General features: G+C 39.0%; 1 protein-coding gene across 4 annotated transcripts; it reads left to right on the forward strand.

Moving 5' to 3' along the window:
* The first annotated feature begins 272 nt into the window (after positions 1 to 272).
* On the forward strand, positions 273 to 17,989 carry b4galnt1b (beta-1,4-N-acetyl-galactosaminyl transferase 1b). 4 transcript variants are annotated; one of them, XM_039798865.1, is made up of 12 exons: positions 273 to 336; positions 7,572 to 7,667; positions 8,969 to 9,191; positions 9,306 to 9,482; positions 10,419 to 10,525; positions 11,474 to 11,511; positions 11,607 to 11,787; positions 12,883 to 12,975; positions 13,113 to 13,300; positions 13,388 to 13,528; positions 13,707 to 13,944; positions 15,750 to 17,989. In XM_039798865.1, exons 3-12 carry the CDS (start codon positions 8,977 to 8,979, stop codon positions 15,965 to 15,967), a joined length of 1,596 nt encoding a protein of 531 aa, XP_039654799.1. In that variant the 5' UTR covers positions 273 to 336; positions 7,572 to 7,667; positions 8,969 to 8,976; the 3' UTR covers positions 15,968 to 17,989. The 4 variants fall into 4 exon arrangements, with proteins under 4 accessions (XP_039654799.1, XP_039654796.1, XP_039654798.1 ...); XM_039798862.1 differs by lacking the exon at positions 273 to 336 and adding an exon at positions 4,547 to 4,773; XM_039798864.1 differs by lacking the exon at positions 273 to 336 and adding an exon at positions 6,101 to 6,197.
* The last annotated feature ends 1,276 nt before the right edge of the window (positions 17,990 to 19,265 follow it).

The raw sequence follows: 19,265 nt of genomic DNA on the forward strand, positions 1-19,265 counted from the left end.
CAAAACTATATAAAGATATCATCCTCTTAAATATATGTTTTTTCTTTGTTACAGAATAGTTTTAAGAACAATGTATTCTGTACATTAATTCCATTAAAACAGAAACAAGAACAATTGAAATTCCGTGATTTTCCAACGTTCTCTGCATGAATGTGATTAGCCATACACTACCTCACTCACGGATGTATTAAGAGAACGCCTCACTGCCCAGACCCCATCAGTCCCCACCCTGAACTTACCGTTGGACACGCCTCGGCATGAGACGGGACGGCTTAACATGGGACGCTCCAGGCTGCAGCCATACCCGCCTCCAATGACTGAGATACGGAGATACGGGTAAGTTCATGGGCGTCAGTTTGGTTTGAAATGTGCTGGGGACAGATATGCACATTTGGAACCTACATTTCCAGAAGTGCTGGGTACAATGACGCATTCATTTTTTTTTCTCTTTCGCGCAAGTCATGTTTGAAAGACGCTGTCCTGTAGCTTACTAATGAATAAAAACGTGGTTTAATGTACGTAAACAATGATCAGTGATTACCAAATTTTTCTCTCATATTGCTCCTTATAACCACTGAAAACTGTCAAAAAATCGAACCCAAAGTCCAATTATTATGGACGTTATCTGATGCGTTTCTGCTTCACATTTTCAGCAGGGCAGCGGAGCTGCTGTGGGTTGACTCCCACCGGTTCTCATAGGCTTTATACAGTCTACTATGGTCATAACGTGAACAAGCTTAACGTGGTTTAATGTACCTAAACAACGATCAATCATCACCACATTTCTGGTTAGATTTTTTTGACAGTTTTCTGTGGTCATGAGGAGCAATATGAGAGAGAAATTTGGTACAAGCTTTTTCCTCGCCATAGGCGCCAATGAAGAAGAAAATGTTTATCGTTGGATTTCGGTTTAGTTCATTTGACAGGCTTAAGTGATCATTACAAGATATGGTCATGATAAATTTGGTGATCGTTGATCGTTGTTTAGGTAGGCTACATTAAACCACGTTAAGCTTTTTCACGTTAAGCAGAATGTCCCGACAGGCATGCTTGTGATAGGTGCGTGCAGCAGCGCAGCAGCAGAGCGGCTGTATGTGCCTGCCCTGTGGGGATAGAGATTGTTGTGGATTTTTTGGCATCTGTCGCTCAAGAATTATATGTGTTATGGACTTTTTTTTTTTTTACAGTTTTTTCCAATTGCTAAAACACACTTTTGCAAACTAGTGTGGTTTTATCAAAATACTTAACACAATTCACAAAACCACACACCCAAACTGCTAAATATCTCATATATCTTGCAGAATGAAGCACTGCAACCAAAACTACATATAACATTATCAAATTCAAACTTTTGCACCACATGACACACACTTCATTCATATTACCAGATTTTTGTCTAACCAACTACACACTGTTGGCCATAATGAAAAGCACTCTCATCTTTAGAATGCTTTGCCATAATACTAAAATAGTTAAAATTGTAGAAAATTCGTCAGATTGTTCACATGCACAGACCTTATCATGGTCATTGCACAGACATTATCATGGTCATTGCATTTCTGTGCGTGATTTTTATTTTTATTCTTATGTATGTGTGATATATGTGTGTATATGTGTTTGTTGTGTTACAGTAAGGTTGTCTAAGCTACAGGATCCTAAAATTTCCTTCGGGATGAATAAAGTATCTATCTATCTATCTATCTAAATATTTGCAGATACACACACATGCTGTTGAAACATTTATGTTTTTATTTTTCACCAAATAAGTCAGTGCAACATATGCACAGCAGATATATTTACATAGGACTGAACAGAAATATGTTCACAACAAACAGTAAACTGAAAAAGAAAATTGCAGACAAAATATATAGAAAAAAAAGAGGTGCTCACATGTGGTCTTTTTATAGTGCTTACTTTATGATTGAAATGGTAACAATAAAGCATTGAGGTGATTGGCCTGGTGGCGCATATGTTGGCCAATAAGCTCATGTAGTGTCATTTTGAATGGCAGTGTTTAGAAATGGCAAACATGTGACTTTATGTCAGATTGTTGTGTCTTATGCAGAGAACCGTGTTCAGTGCATTTAAAAAGGGCCATTTCGAATTGCAAAATGTGTGTAAAGCAGAAAATGTGTTTAGACTTTTGGAGACTTGAGAAGAGGTTTTGCTCTCTGTGTGTCAGTTTAAATAATTGTGCTATGCATGTCATTTTAGTGTGTTAAGTACGGTGGCCCTGAAGTGCAAATCACAACGGCAAATAGGAAAACACTTCAACAAATCATAAAGCACAACGGCAAATAGGAAAACAAAACGGCAAATATGAAAACACTTCAACAAATCATAAAGCAAAACGGGAAATAGGAAAAAAAACTGGCAAATATGAAAACACTTCAACAAATCACAAAACACAACGGCAAATATGAAAACAAAATGGCAAATAGGAAAACACTTCAACAAATCACAAAACACAACGGCAAATATGAAAACAAAATGGCAAATAGGAAAACACTTCAACAAATCACAAAATTGCTGATTGCACAAGTATCATTTAAATGTAAGTATATTTAGTGTTTGCAGTACATGTGTTATCGCAGTTAATGTGTTACATCAATGTAAAGCTTAACGCTTTAATGCTGTTATAATTAGGTCGATACACCCCGAGCTAACGTTAAGCTAACTGAACCTATCAACTAGCTAACATTTAGGATGTTAGCTAGCTGGGTTGCCATCTTTTATGCCATTTGTGTTCGTAAAGTTTAATTTCCAGTGGCATTTTCATCTATTTTTATAAGCCGTTACTGTATATGCGTAACGTTAGCAGAGATTTAGAAATCGGTGTGTTTATCAGTTGTAGCTGCAGGATGGTTAGTGTTATTCGGGGCACAGGGAAAGTAAAAATAAAAAGCCATTTTGTACCAGTACAAAGGCTTAAAATATCACCAAACTTCAACAGTAGCATAATGAGGGTCCCTGAAAGGGCTAAGATGGAGCGAGAGTAGTCAATGCCGCAACACAGCCTCGTACTTACTTAATATTACTTAATATACTTCAACTGGTGGTGTACCTGCGGACATTGTGAAGCTATGGCCACCGGACAGGAGTGTCTGTGTTGCATGGAGTGGGACCTGTTACCTACTAGCTACTACTGGTAGCTCTCTCTCTCGTAGCGCTTTCATGGAGCTCCCGCATGTTAATATGTTAACAGAAGCATTTGTAAGTGTACAGACAGTTTATTGAACGAAGAGCTGCGGAAGCTCCATGAAAGGGCTAAGAGAGAGAGAGAGAGAGAGCTACCAGTAGTAGCTAGTAGGTAAGTACAGCCCTGTTTATCAGGGGAAATCTTCAGACTGTACAAAACACTCTTGGGTGTTGCGACGCAACAGGTCCCACTCCATGCAACACAGACACTCCTGTCCGGTGGCCATAGCTTCACAATGTCCGCAGGTACGCCACCAGTTCCCCAAAGTACGAGGCTGTGTTGCGGCATTGACTACTCTCGCTCTATCTTAGCCCTTTCACGGAGCTCCCGCAGCTCTTCATTCAATAAACTGTCTGTACACTTACAAAGTTCTCAATGCTTCTGTTAACATGTAGGGACCCTCATTATGCTACCGTTGAAGTTTGGTGATATTTTGAGCCTTTTTACTGGTACAAAATAGCGATTTATTTTTACTTTCCCTGTGCCCCGAATAACACTAACCATCCTGCAGCTACAACTGATAAACACACCGATTTCTAAATCTCTGCTAACGTTACGCATATAAAGTAACGGCTTATAAAAACAGATGAAAATGCCACCGGACATTAAACTTTACGAACACAAATGGCTTAAAGACAGCAACCCAGCTAGCTAACAGCCTAAATGTTAGCTAGTTGATAGGTTCAGTTAGCTTAAGGTGTATCGACCTAATTATAACAGTAATTTGTACCAGAATTAAAGCATTAAGCTTTACATTGATGTAACACATTAACTGTGATAACACATGTACTGCAAACACTAAATATACTTACATTTAAATGATACTTGTGCCATCAGCGATGCCGCTCCAACCATGGATGTCCATCTTAGGTCCGCCATTGTTTTTTTTAATGAGCCGGCAAAGCCGCGCGCATAGGATTGTGGGTGATTTGGGAGCGTGAAATCAGGAGGGTCCGTCCTCTCCTAGATAGGCCCTACTAACTATTTGCCATTGTGCTTTATGATTTGTTGAAGTGTTTTCCTATTTGCCGTTGTGTTTTCATATTTGCCGTCGTGTTTTCCTATTTGTTGTCGTGTTTTCCTATTTGCTGTCGTGATTTGCACTTCAGGGCCACCGTATTTAGCAACTGGAAAAAAACTGTAACATTCTAGTTATCTCTGCTTAATATGATCTGTGCACTGTAAGGCTGATTATTACAAACAACTAATGATTTCGTAATGAATATGTTTTTTAATAAAACATGAAATAATAGGCTACGTAGTGACCACTAAAAAGTTTAATTACAACTAAATCTGGGTTTACAGTGTATGCAGTTCATGAAGTAGGCCTATGTTGGCGTCGCATGTCAGAGCTGAGTGTTGTGTTGAGGTGCGGTGCTGCTGCTGCTACAGGGGGAGCGTCCGTCCACAGCCTGCAGTGCTGCGATGTGCGGCCGCCTTATTTGTCTCCTGGCAGCTCCATTTTCCACATCTAATTCCATTTGCAAGTCCACAGAGGAATACACTAATTAAGGGGGGCTACCTCCGTGCAGGCGGGAGGTGAAACAGCCTACACTGTGCGTCTTTGAACTGAGGTGAGCTCCCTGTTCTTATTTGTCTGGAATATTAATAGCCCTTATGTATTCTGCACGTCATTTTTATGGCATTTCTAGCTCTGACTAAACACTTTACGGTTTCTTTACGTTTCTTCTCTCTAAAACGAGAAGAAACGAGAATGGTGAACACTATCGGAGCCAAATAATTTTCGATAAAATGCCTGAATTTGAACTGCGGTCAAGACAGCCGACACTCAGATCTCCGTGATCACATCAGCCGACGCTGAAATTGTAGTGCACTCATATACTAGTAATTTTGGTAAATGCCTTTAAATGGAGCGGATCGACGGTCTTAGCAAAGTTAGCGACAAGAAAAACATGGGACTACTTTCGATTTTCAAAATAAGGTGTTAAGAAAGTTTATATATAAAGTACACCAAAATAAGATTATTGGATTATATTAACAATAAATAAAAACATTTTTTTACTGTATACATTTTTAGATTTTACAAAGTAATTGTCCCACATTTCTACTCTAAAATGACTTAAAATCTGAAATTGTAGGTGCAATAAAACGACGTTGCTCCATAATTCCAGAAAATGACTGATATATTTGATTACAGGACATCTTTGACTACACCCTTACTGAAAATCAAACATTTTTACTGTATAATTGTGGAGATTTTATCAAGTTAATGTCCAACATTTATACTGGAAAATTACTTCAAATCTGAAAGACCTTGCTCCATAATTCCAGACAATGACATGATATATTTGATAAAAGGACATGAGAGAGTAGCGTGCTGCAGATAATTGCAAAAAGCAACTTTTGTTAGCGACTGTGATGAACAAAGAAGGATAACTGTCATCCCAACATGCAAGTATTCTGTAGTATATGCCGGTGACTTTTTATAGCACCTCCAGTCTCATATTATTAGTTATTTCACGGTAGAGGTATGGGATTTTACTTTGAAAAATATCCATATTTATACAGTAAAATTGTTTGATTTTCGGTATGGGTGTAGTCAAAGATGTCCTGTACTCAAATATATCAGTCATTGTCTGGACTTATGGAGCAAAGTCTTTTTATATGACCTCCAGTTTCATATTATTAGTCATTTAACGGTAGAGGTATGGGACAATTACTTTGTAAAATCTCAAAATGTATACAGTAAAATGTTTTTATTTCTTGCAAATATAACCCAATAATCGTATTTTTATGTACTTTATATATACGCTTTCTGAAAACCTTATTTTGAAAACCGAAAGTAGTTCCATATGTATCTTACCGCTAACTTTGCTAAAACCGTCGATCTGCGCAATTTACTGTACCAAAAGTACTAGTGTATGAGTGCACTACAATTTCAGCGTCGGCTGATATGACCACGGAGATCTGAGTGTCGGCTGGCTTGACCGCAGTTGAATACAATAGATTTTCGTTTTGGAGAATATGTCTTTCTCATGTAAGGAATGTAATCGAAAGAAACATCAAGCTTTGAGTGCATGATTTTTTTTTCTTCTGCAGTCTTATTCACGACAAGGTAGGCTAGCCTAGGCCTGTCTAAAAGATCGTATTATCTATCACTCGCACTTAGGGAGGGTCCCACAGAGCTCTGCCTATGTCTGTACACAGCTCTCCTTATCTCCTCATAGGCTTGTTTTAGGTTAATTAAAAACAGCAGGGCAACTAATAGCTACCCTTTCGTTCAGATTCGCTGTGGACATTTTCTCATGATTTAGATCATCTCGCTCACCTCTCAGACCAGTTAGCCTACTGTAGTAATAATGGTTCCACCATCTAAGCTAATCATCATGCACAATATAAAGTAGCCTATTATCAGGGCTATAGCACTGCCACTATAAGGACTGTGGGATTGACTTAGCAAGCTTAACAGAACACAGTTCATACTTAATGTAAAAAAAAGAAGATAATTATACTCCTCCTTTACTTTATATTCTTCCTGTTAGGTTTGTATTAGCCTACCTTATGTTATAGCCTGAGCTGAGTAATTATTCAATATTATGTTTATCTGATCTCGGATATGATCATGTCATGCTATCTTTTTACAACAATCTGTTATTAAATGGTTTGTTTTAACCACTAAATTGTTAAAAGCTGCACATTTGAATAGTTTTGTGATGCATAATAATGGATTTGTATGCTTTTACATATTTTGTTATTTCATGCTCGTGCATTTCTCTGTTTGATGTTGCATGTGTTTGTTAGAGCTAAGATAATTAAAGATTATTAGTATACTGTGGCATACAGTTTATCTAGGATAGAGAAGGCTGAACCTAAAGGTCTGATTGTAAAGTGAATACAGTAGGCCTACAATTTTCTTCTGTTATTGGATGAACATTTCAGTCCTAATTCGTTGTGTACTCAAAATCTATTTTCAAGATGTAGTTTTGGAGAGACATCTATCTTATTTGATCTTATACAGACAGGACCACATCCAAATGCCACTCTCTTTTGAGTCTGCAACTGTGAAGGAAGTGACACTAGTGAGTTTGGTAAATATAAGTTAGGCTATATAATGCACATATGGTGTATCTGACATCAAAAGTGCTTTTAAAGCAGCACTTTGAGAAACCAGTTCCTTTGAGAGATGTTTAACTGCACACCACAACAGCCCAGCTAATAGGCTGCTTAGCGCTGGTTCTATCCTATTGATTTTTTTTTCTATCTTACCACAATAAAGCTAAATTGGTCGCCCCCTGCAGGATTTCCCCTGGGTGCTGTAGCACGCAAGCAGCTGATGAAGCGTATGGATGCTCGACTATGTTTTTTACCCTATATTTTATGATTCATTTGGCTTATTTCTTTTTGTTTCCAGATGGGGAAGGTGCTAACTCATTTCTATCTACATTGTTTCTGGAGATGCAAGTGCTTACTGAGGATGTCCTTTTACTGACTGGATAGAGGCATTTAGGTAAATTTCCTACTTATTAAACACATGTGTAGGTCTGGAAATAAAGAGAAGTTAAGGAAGTTTCTAATTGGGTATAAGATTTTAATTCCACAAACCATATATACATTTTTTTTTCAAAGATCAACTTTTTTTTTTTTATGCAAACACACAGAACAGAAACAGAAAAATACAAAATGAACAAGAACAAAAACCCTCACTCACCCCCCACCCTCTGCGGTCTCAAGGAAAAAAACGCCAACAACAACCAATAAACAAACAGAAATCACACCTTGCCTAGTCACTCTCCTCTAGTTCTTGTGGCGCTGAGGTCATTAAGCCTGGTATTTGTGCTGCTGCCCTTTCCCATAGGTAGAGAGCTCAAGCATAACTATATCCAGAAAGTATGCCAACCACTGTTTTATACAAAGCGAAAGCCAGCTGAGCTTTCACGCTGAGCTATCATTTTCTTAGTTGCAGTTGAGCCGGCTAGCCAAATTTTCCTCTGTCTCCCAAGCAGGTTTAATTTAGAGTCGTCGTTAAGTAACAAAACAATCGGGTCAGTAGGAATTCGACTAATCCTTTAACAGGAAAATCAACAAACCATTTAATGACTGGATGTGCCTCAAGACTGTTCCCCCATGGCACTCCATAACATGATCTTAAGCGAAGATAAAAGAAAAAGGATGTCCTGGGGATCTCAAAACTAGCTCTCAAGTCTTCAAAACTCAACATATCTTTCTCAATGAATAGCTGGTCTAAAGTATAAATACATCTGTCACTCTGTAAGATCTTTGCCCTTTTTGGGTATGACAATATACATTTTTTTTAACACTTATTTTAGGTGTTTGTAATAACTTGTAGCCTCAGATGGCAATTCCACATAGACAGTTACAGGAAGATGTCTGTGTGGACAGAACAATTTTGGTCATGAATGGTGCAAGCATAATTAATTAGCATTGTTATTACATTTACGTCACAGCAAAACAAACAGGAGTATATATTGAGAGATTGTAATGAAAACATCCCTTTCCTTAGGGTTGTACCTTTAACATCTTTCCATAGCTGAGAAAGAAAAACAATGGGAAATTTTGACAAAATTGAATATGATGGCTTTATGAATTGTTTGAAACCGACTTAGTGTTCCGGTTAGGACACTAGCGCAGCTCTAGAGCCTATGAGGAGGTAAGGTGAGCTGTGGACATGTGGATCTAGTACATCATATTAGCTTCAGCTGAATTTTAAAGTGGATCTCTCCATGGCAAGTGTGGACAGTAGGTATAATTACAACAATCAGTCTTTCAACATACATGTGTCTACGTCAGGTTTCAGGATGCGCTCCCTGAGAAAGACGGTGTTGCTCGCCATCCTAGTGTCTGTGGTAGTGGTACTGGCCCTCCTCCATTCGTGGCCCACTCGGGCTTACACCACAGTGGATGTGTGGCAGCGACAGGGGCCAATAGTAGAGAGGCATCTGGAGGAGAGGCTCCCAGAACCAGACCACCGATTAGGCAACATCCCGTTTCACGTGAGGGACAATGTGGCAAGGTAATTCATTTTTTTTAACCTGTTTATTTATTCCATCTATAAACTCCTCAGCACAACAGAGCTCAGCTAAAACCTGATTTCCTCACATTCATGTGTCTCCGATGATCCGTCCAGCTTGTTGGCACGTAACGGATGCGTATGTGAGGGTGAGAGTGGAGGAGTAAACCTGCCCTTCGCCCAACTTCTGTTCCCGCGGGTGTCAGCTCACCCGCTGCACACCGCCTTTGAGGCCTCTGAGCTGGAGGAAATGAAGAGGAGACGGGCCAAAGAGTACAAGAGTTTCCAGGAGAGGTAAGCGTCACCGTAAAACAAAGTTGTCAAATGTTGTTACCAGAAGAGATAATGATGGAATGTTATCTATCTAATTGGTGAAGTATTTAATGAAGCACTACTAGAAGGACAATCACTGAATATCATTTTAATGTGGCTTTATTTGATTAAATCCAGATTCAGTCATCTCTGGCTCAAGATCGCAACCATTCTGTCTCTCTCTCTGACATGGAGAAAATCACTGATACTCTCTTATCAACTGTCTCATACTATCTTTTGGTGCCACTCAGGAGTCATTATTCCATCGCAAAAAAATAGATCAAAATGGAAAAATCATATTAGTCATTTTCTTTTCAATTTCTTTTTCTTTCCTATACTGGATCCCCTTGATACCTTTTTAACATTGAAAGGTTTTTCTGCACAATATTTGTTTACACCCAAGAATACAATCACAAGGTGACAAAGTTATTAATAGCTGCTATTGAATTATCTCTGATGTTTGTGGTTTCAAAGAGCAAAACTCACTGGAAGCGTATTTGTCCACTTATTCCATTCCTGTCTACTGTATGTATGTGTTGCAATAATTATGTATCAAGGAATGGACAGAATCACTGAAATTGTCTGTTTACGGTACTTGCAAGTAGAGTCAATTGTACAGCACTCACAGCAAAGTACAGAAAAATGACTGACCAAAGCCTTCTACAACAGCTTTTTCTATCAGCGAAAATGAAGACATTATAGAAAAGAAGATGTTGTCTCCAACAAGGTCAGGAAGTAGCTCCCAGGATTTATCTTGTGAGAACGTCAGCAGCATTTAGGCTTTATTTCATGCAAACAGTTTAATATTTAACAGAAACAAGAAGAGCTGTTTAGTTTTTCTAACAGCTTGTGAAAGTATGTTGTCTGTAGGCTGCAGTATAAATCTTCCTGATGTTGGTCCCCCCTCCCCCCCCTCAGGTCACAGACACCTACAGATGTTCTCATTATTGCAGAGGCTAACAATCCCTTACAGTATCCAACACAGGGGGTTGAGGTACGACCCCTGAGAACAATCATCATCCCAGGTAAGACATCAGATAGAGTGGGACACGCGTTTAAACAAGACTTATTTGTTAAATTAGATTGTTTTCCAACATTTACAACTGGATGTTGGGGTAGCACATTGCTGCTGTATTAGATTAAAGGTCCCATGCCATAAACATTTCACTTAATGAGGTTTTTTAACATTAATATGTGTTCCCCCAGCCTGCCTATGGTCCCCCAGTGGCTAGAAATGGTGATAGGTGTAAACCGAGCCCTGGGTATCCTGCTCTGCCTTTGAGAAAATGAAAGCTCAGATGGGCCGATCTGGAATCTTGCTCCTTATGAGGTCATAAGGAGCAAGGTTACCTCCCCTTTCTCTGCTTTGCCCGCCCAGAGAATTTGGCCCACCTCATGGCTTTCAAACGAGAAAAGTGGCAGTTGGTCAAGGCCACACCCCCACCCTCCACCTTGCCACTCCCACTCTCCTCCTCAATAGCTACAGACACAGAAATGGCACATCCTAAGGAAAGCTCATTGTGGGACTGGCTCTAGTGGCTGTAATTCTGCACCAAGGCTGAATTTCAGGAAAGAGACTTCAGATACAGTATTAGGGGACCACTAAGGTCTATATAAAAGCATTCAAAGAGCACCATGTCATGGGACCTTTAAATTATTTAATTAAGGCATTGGCTGCTACAGCTAATAGATCATCAAGCTACTTCTTGATCCAACCTAGAACTGGCTCATGTGGCTTCTATCAGTTTGGTGTAGAAAAAGTCACACTGGATTTCACTTATCTGAATGAGATAAAGAGCATTTTAACATGTTTAGCAGAAAAAAAAAGACAAGCCAATGCTTAAAAAGTAAGTAACATACTTACATAGAAAGCATATATTTATTTTAATTTCTGCTGACAGGAAGTGGATTAAATTGATCCCAATGGGTCTAGTAGCGTATAAGTCTGTTAATTGTTATCATTATGCTTTCAGGCTTGGCCTTACACAGCCTTCCCAGAGAACACTACTCAGTAAGTCTTTCAATAGGTCTGTCTTTACTTTTACATATTTTAGATATTTGCTGGGCTTTTATCCCACCTATCCCTTTCTTTCCATCTCGCTGCAGATAAACATCACTGCCACGCTGGGAACGCTAAACGTGGCAGCAGAGGTGGACGGGATGAAAATCAAAGGTGATGGCGAGATGCACATGAGTCTGTCAAGCGGCCTCCTGCCCAACCTAAACCGACAGCTGCAGTTTGTCACCTACACAAACACACTGTTCCACCCCAACACAGCAGACACAGGTGAGGCCTCACACTAAAATCAGCTTTTCTTTGTCTCATTTTCTCTCTGGACTTTCTTATTCTTATTTTGTCTTTCTTTTAATTTGTACCCAAACCATTTCTGTTCTTTTCATGTACAGAATCAAGTGCTATGTAATCTGGGATTAGATTTAAAGCGATAGTTTGGAGTTTTGGGAAACAGGCTTATTTTACGGGTATAGAGTTAGATCAGTAGATCGATACCACTCTTACATCTGTACAGTAAATATAAAGCTACAGCCAGCAGCTGGTTAGCTTACACACTCATGTGTCACTACATATACCGGTCCACATTAATTCCTTTGTCGGATTGTCATTGTGTGCTATGTGGTGTTTTGTTGCCTGTTACCTGCCTGCCGAATTTACTACCTATTTAGGCTCTTACCACATGTAAACTTTATCTTCATTAAATCACTGAAATAATTATGCTGCCTCCTCAACTCTCTGCATTTGGGTCCAATCCCTGTCCCTGTATTCCCTGCACCATGACATTTAACTCTCCGCCAGAAGGCGGTTAAGCATATTTCCCAAAATGTCAAATAATTGCTTTAAAGATGTGATTCAGAGATTTAAATGATATCACCTAAAAGAAAACAGATACTTTGTTTTTTGGTCTTCTTCTTTTTGTCCTTTAATGTCTCCACATCTGCAGTTGGTCACCACATAGAGATAATCATCAAGGAGGATTTTTGGTGCCTGCTCTGCTGCGACCGCACTCTCCGTATCTATACTTGCAGAGATTTATTTCTTTGTGTAGAGCTGGGCAGCCAATCAGAAGGCCGTCTAATACTGTAATACAGCCTGCTTGTTTTGCTTAAAATTAATGATCACTAACTACAGTGACAAAACCTGAGGACAGGCCATGACCAAAGACCAAATTTACTGCTCTAAATTGTCTGTCAACCTGTTACACTCTTCAGCATGAATCTTTTTGTGGATGGTACTAAAATATGACATTCAGTATGTATAGATGTCTTACATCAAACAGCATATTAACAACTGTGGAGCCATTAGCCACAGTTAGATCCTATTACACTAATCAAATTTATTAAAAGTAGTTTTTGTTGTGTCTTTTAGTGCAGTTGGAGACAGAGGGGCATCAAGCCAGCTTCAGTATTAAGATTCGTCACGGTGTAACACCCAAACTGTATAACACAGGATCCAAAGGAGGTAAAACACAACACTATTAACCATGCCGTCATTCAACCACTGAACAATAAGCCTTTTATTTTAAATTTGTTATCATTTGCTTAAAATAAAAAAAGATAACTTTCCTCTAATGGTTCTTTGATCTTACTTCTCTGCAGAGTACAACATCAGTGCCCTCGTAACCATAGCTACAAAGACTTTCCTGCGTTATGATAAGCTTCAAGATCTTATCAACAGCGTGAGAAGATACTATCCAACCGTCACTATAGTAATCGCTGATGACAGCGAAAACCCCCAAACCATTTCGGGGCCTTACATCGAACATTACATCATGCCTTTTGGAAAGGTAGTGGGAAGTGCCAGACACATACTGAAGTATTTTAATTTCACATTGATGCTCTTTGGTATTCAAGCTCTGCGACATGTGTCATAGGGTTGGTTTGCCGGACGAAACCTGGCAGTCTCTCAGGTGACCACAAAGTACGTGCTGTGGGTGGATGATGACTTCATCTTCACAGCCAACACCAAGCTGGAAAAACTGGTGGATGTTTTAGAGAGAACCACTCTGGATCTGGTGAGGGATAAACCATTTGTTTTAAATGTCTGGTGTTTTTGCTGTCAGTGACATCAGTGTGTGTGTGTGTGTGTCTGTGTGTATATATATATATGTGTGTGTGTGTGTGTGTGTGTGTGTGTGTGTGTGTGTGTGTGTGTGTGTGTGTGTGTGTGTGTGTGTGTGTGTGTGTGTCCAGGTGGGTGGTGCAGTGCGGGAGGCCACAGGTTACACTGCCACCTACAGACAGACCATCTCCATTGAGTCAGGGGAGGAGGATGGTGACTGTTTACACATGAGGAGAGGATTTCATCACGTCATCCAAGGCTTCCCCAACTGTGTTGTGACTGATGGGGTCATCAACTTCTTCCTAGCTCGCACCGACAAAGTCCAGCAGGTCGGCTTTGACCCGCGCCTCGCAAGGGTAGCTCACCTGGGTGAGTACAGTGAAATCATTATTTTCATTTAATACAGTTAAGATGGGAGCGCTGATATGACTATATACAATGTAATATACAAATGTTTTAGCATTCCATGTTTATGACAATGAACTTAAGACATTTTCTTAATGCACACACACATAGAGAAGAAACATGATGGCGAATACACACATACTGTATCAGAGCAGGATGTGAAAGAAGCAATACCTGTGTCCCAATTCCACACTACTGCACGTACTGATTGTATACAGTAGGTATGTATTTTAAAAGTTTTCTTCATTCTGGTACTTTGTACTAAGAGGAAATTATACAATATGTGAAATTATGGATTTTAGTCAAACTGGCTTCACAGGTTTGGAAAGCCACTGCAGATTAAATTTACAGTACCAAGACAATTGTAATTGTTTTATTTTCATATTTTTAGCTGTTTGCAGCTCCATGAATTGTTTTGTGAATTTATTTTGGCACCATAGTTTCCATCAAAAACCTTAAACACCTTTAAAAAAAAATCAAGCAGTTAATTATGCAAACGTACATCTTTGATCATTTTCAATTTTGTCTTATTCAGTGTGTACGTCTTGCATTGCTAGTGCAACTTCAAAACCCACTTGGAATTTACTGAAAATTCAGTTTACTTGGCACATGCAAGATTCAAAAAGAGATGTTCTGTAGAGCTCCACTTAGGATCTGAAAAATGTAATGATGGAAAACAATTAGAACCAGCTGCATAATCATCAACGCTCGCTTTACAACAAAGTGTTTTAGTAATTTATGTTTTAAAGATTCATATCTTATGTTAGTTATTGAGATAGTATCATATACCAAGATAATTGAATAAATTATAATTTATTATATTATAAATAATTATTAAATGAAATTATACTGTGAAATTCTCTAATTAGCACATCCCAGAATCAGTGCGCTACTATAATTAAACTAAATGCATGCATTAAATAAAGTGTTTTTCAATTTAGTCCTTTAATATCCAGTTTCACACTTCTCCCCCCTTAGCTTTTAGGTTGTAAAAATCTTCCTATTTCCCCCTGTCTTCATGTTTTTATGGCTGCAATGTTCCAGCCAATTTTTATTCTGTATATATACTATAAATGACATATCTGGTGCCTTTGAAAACATTCCACATGAAACCTTTAATGACTCTAACCCAGTGAGCCCCTATTATGCTTTTGGGGATTTTTTCCCCCCATCTTTCAGTGTGTTATATAGTTTTTTGTGTATGTAATAGATGTATAAAGTACAAGAAAGCATATTTCTAATGGAGTTTCTATCCCACAGACAGCACTTTTTCTCAACTGCCTAAAAATGCCTCGCCCACATTCCTGTTTAAAAATTCCAAATAGTGACGTCACTGATTGAGAAAGCCAGCCCAGTTTTTCACATGTGCTGCCCATAGGTACACAGCCTGCCCAGTGGCGTGTTTGAATTTAGTTGACCAATCACAACGGGCCAGCTGACCAATTAGAGCAGACTGGGCTTTTCGGGAAGGGGGGCCAAGAGCTCAGACAGAATGTATCAGACAAAGGAGCTGCAACAATGGGCAGTATTAGAAACATAATATGTTTTTTAAACATCAAAACATGTAAACCTATTCTAGTAGACCCTTAGAGTAAAAATATGACGTTAAAAAGGAGTATAATAGGGGCTCTTTAAAATGAGTTGACTGGATGTGTGTATTTGTGTTATTCTTTTGAGTTGCTGTAACAAAGGAATTTCTCCAGTGTGGGATTAATAAAGTCTATCTTATCTTATTTGGCTCAATCATTTTGTTTGCGTTTATTTTGCAGAGTTTTTCATTGATGGCCTGGGTTCTCTCCACGTGGGCTCTTGTGATGACGTCATTGTCAACCATGCAACCAAAATAAAACTTCCCTGGGTCAGCCAATCAGAGAGTGACAAGACTTACGCCAAGTTTCGTTACCCGCCAGCCTCCTCCGACGCCACACACACGAAAAACGGCCTCCTGTTCTTCAAGAACCGATTTCAGTGTTTAACTCATAATTAGTTCCTCTTTACCCTGAGGGTTCCTCTGCTCCTCCTGAGTTGCCAAAGAAGTTCTCCTCTGCCCCGTTCCGTCAGATAAGATTTTAGACACACACTTTGGTTTGCCTTTTCTTGAAAATCTTCACAAGAGGTTTCAGGCTTCAACATAGAGATGTTACATTAGAGCAGTTTTTAGCATGTTTATTTGGTCAGTGCTAAAAAATAAAGTCCTGATACACTGTAAATATCCAGAAGCTGGATATGACCATCCATGCTCTCTAGAGAGTAGAGAATCAGCTGTAATAACAAACACAGACCTAGTTAAATGACTAATGCAAGGCTGTTTGTTTGTCAAATCTTATCTGGCTTTACATCCTTGAGTTGTTCTAACAGAGACTGAGCTTTGGGTAAACCAAACAGGTAGCATCTTTACAGTCTGACTCACTTCATTGTCATTCTAGGCTAACGTGAGCAGAGGTTCATGTGTCCACCTTCAATTTGCACTATCCAAAAACAAGACTGAGCTTGAAAAAGCAATAGTGACATCTAAGAGCCTGAGGACAAGGGGGAACTTTCCAGACAGTAACAATCCTGTAGACACAGCGCAGTATACTTTTCACAAATGCCACATGAAGAACGCATTCAGAACTTTTCCACCTGTGGTACCTGCGCTCTGTGACTGACTGGTCGTGCCAAAGGTTCGGCTGCTGGCTTTTGGGCGTTTTTATCACTTTGTGTCTTTGGTTTTGCTACCCCTCTTTAGCCAGAATGTGCCATTTGTGAGCGATCAATTACATCTGAGCAGGACAAACTTGCGATCCCATCACATCTGGTGTAGCCTGATCTGGGAGCAGCCTTGTTTTTGTCTTTCACTTTCAACAAACATCTCAAGAAGAGCAGCTCTTCTGTCCAGTGCACACTGATGAATAACAGTGATTCATTACATGCTCCCTAAAAACAAAAGTTGAATCAACCAAAGTGCATGTTTATTTTCCCTCATTATAAGAGAAGAAATGAGGAAAAAAAACAGGACATTGAGACAGAATTAATGAAAGTTTGGTGATAAATTAACATCTTAAAAAAAGTGAGTAGTCAGAGCATGAGAGGAAAACTGAGAGAGACAAAGTAAATGAGACATGGTGAGACGGTGACGTTTTTATACTGACTGTTTGGAGAGTTACTGTATGTCCGACTCATGCCTCAAGTGATGATGCTGTTGTTTTATACCATCGCCTTTAGATGGCACCCTTGTATCATACTATTGTTTCCTAATAGGGTTTTAAAGCTAAGTTAGGCTATTTTCTGGAAAAGGCCAAAAACAAACAAACACCATAATTGTAAAATACGGCCCTCCTCTTGCAGCTCTCTGCATCTGCATTTGTAGAACAGCCAATAGGAGCGCCCTCTCTCTGAAATGACCTGTCATTGGCCAATGTCTTCTGTCACAGGCTAGATTTTCTAAAGCCTGCAAAAAGAGCCAAGAGGAGGTGCAAAAGTCTATTTACTGCTCAGTCTACTTGAATTACGATATGCTCAAAGGGTATTTTGGAAGTTTTGCCCAATGATGCCAATAAAACAGTTGGTATTATTAGCAAAGAGGGGGCAGAGATGTATTAGCTGATGATTTTTTTTAAATCTTGAGAAGAATATTTTAAAACAATTTTATGTGATGTTTCTTTCCATTATGGAGTCTTCTTTTTGTTCACCTAAATGCAACATTCACTCTGTTCACCTCTGTAGACAGGGGTCAGAATGAAACTTCATCATTGACAGTATTTTAAAAGGCTTTTGTGTAGTTGTGTGTTCAAAAATGTGTCTCATGTTAGGAATTGTAACCAACAACTGAGATCTTTAGCTGAGCTGAAAACCTTTATTTTAAAACCAGTGATATTTATTGTGTTATTTATTGTGTTAACAGAAATTTTACTTGCCTGCTTCACCCAAAAACCACTGGTGTCAGTTGAATGATCACAGCAGTATGAAACTTTTTCAATTTATTTCAGTTGTTGACATATTAAAATGTCTGTGGAACACCTGTCTTTAATTGGCCCAAAATATGTTGTGCGGTTGGGATGGGGGTGATTTTTTCAGAGTCAAAGTTCAAATGCAGGTTATTTTTGCTGTGAGGCAACAGCTGTAACTACCGAACCACAATGATGCTCCTTAGTACACTATAATATAAAAAAACATTCAAAGGATATGAGAATTTTAGAAAATTTACAAGGACTGCATAGTATCAATGTTGGGCAATGCACAGAAGGCAACACATATTGTGTGTTAGAGAGCAGACGTGATTTAGAAGATGTAGGAGTTGTTAATAAAGCTGGGTGCATGTAAGCCTACACTACAGTATGGTGTGTAAATGAAGGTCTTTGGGACATAATGTTTCATACAGTCAGATATCCAACCACCACAGTGGCATTGGCTATACAGAGGATCCAAACAGCAATCTTCTGTTTGTTGTAATGTAGAACAGCAGACAGGTGTCGGAACTGGTGCCTCACTTTCTGGTGTTTGCTTTCTTGTTGTTTAAAAAATTAAAAGAAAAAAAGCCATCCTGCCTGGTAATTGCACTGTTCAACCACAACTCACCTTACATTTTATTAAAGCTTTCTACAAAAACAAATATTCATGATATAAAATGTTATATTAATAAATTAAGGAATTATCAAATTGACATTTTGATTCACCAAATTATAGACACAAGCATGAGTGTCTTCAATCTCTCCACTAGAGGATGCTGTATACCAACAGGTTCTCCGTTACGGAGTTGATCTAGTGCAAAGATCAGATTTTTTTGCAACATTTTAAAACAAAAATTAAAAAAGATTTGGCTAAGCCACTCTTGTTTTCTTCAAATACAAAACACATTTCATAATATACAATTAGCCTTTCGCCAAGCCCCGCCCCCCTTAGTTACTGTTGCTACGTCCGACAAACAAATGGTCAAACACGACCAGCGCGACAGATTGCCATGACGGGAGGAGGTATACCCGTGCGTCTCAGTGACCTTTTTTGGAGCAATACCTCCGCGATATCCTCCAGATCGAGGCAAAGGGGGTTACAGTATGCAGTAGAGGGATGTATTCAAATGTTCGACTTTGTTGTAAACTGACGAAAAATAAAGTTGGGGAGCTCAAAGACCCAACACACCAGCAGCTAATGTAGCTAGCATTAGCTAGCTAACATGTTAACTAATGTTGGCTAAAGCTAAAGGGCTCGTTAAACTTAGCTAGCTTAGAGAGGAGGTTAACTTTGGTCCAATTTGTATTCTTGCCTCTAGTTAGTAGATCTAGACAACACGGTAACTAGTTAGCTGT

This window comes from Perca fluviatilis, chromosome 4 (genome assembly GCF_010015445.1).
Source record: "Perca fluviatilis chromosome 4, GENO_Pfluv_1.0, whole genome shotgun sequence".
NCBI lineage: Eukaryota > Metazoa > Chordata > Actinopteri > Perciformes > Percidae > Perca > Perca fluviatilis.

Excerpts from the sequence above, each read along its gene's own strand:
- b4galnt1b (XM_039798865.1), top strand. The coding sequence starts at position 8,977 with ATGCGCTCCCTGAGAAAGACGGTGTTGCTCGCCATCCTAGTGTCTGTG. Across the intron at positions 9,192-9,305 it reads GTGAGGGACAATGTGGCAAG|CTTGTTGGCACGTAACGGAT; the intron begins GTAATTCATTTT and ends TGATCCGTCCAG. Across the intron at positions 9,483-10,418 it reads TACAAGAGTTTCCAGGAGAG|GTCACAGACACCTACAGATG; the intron begins GTAAGCGTCACC and ends CCCCCCCCTCAG.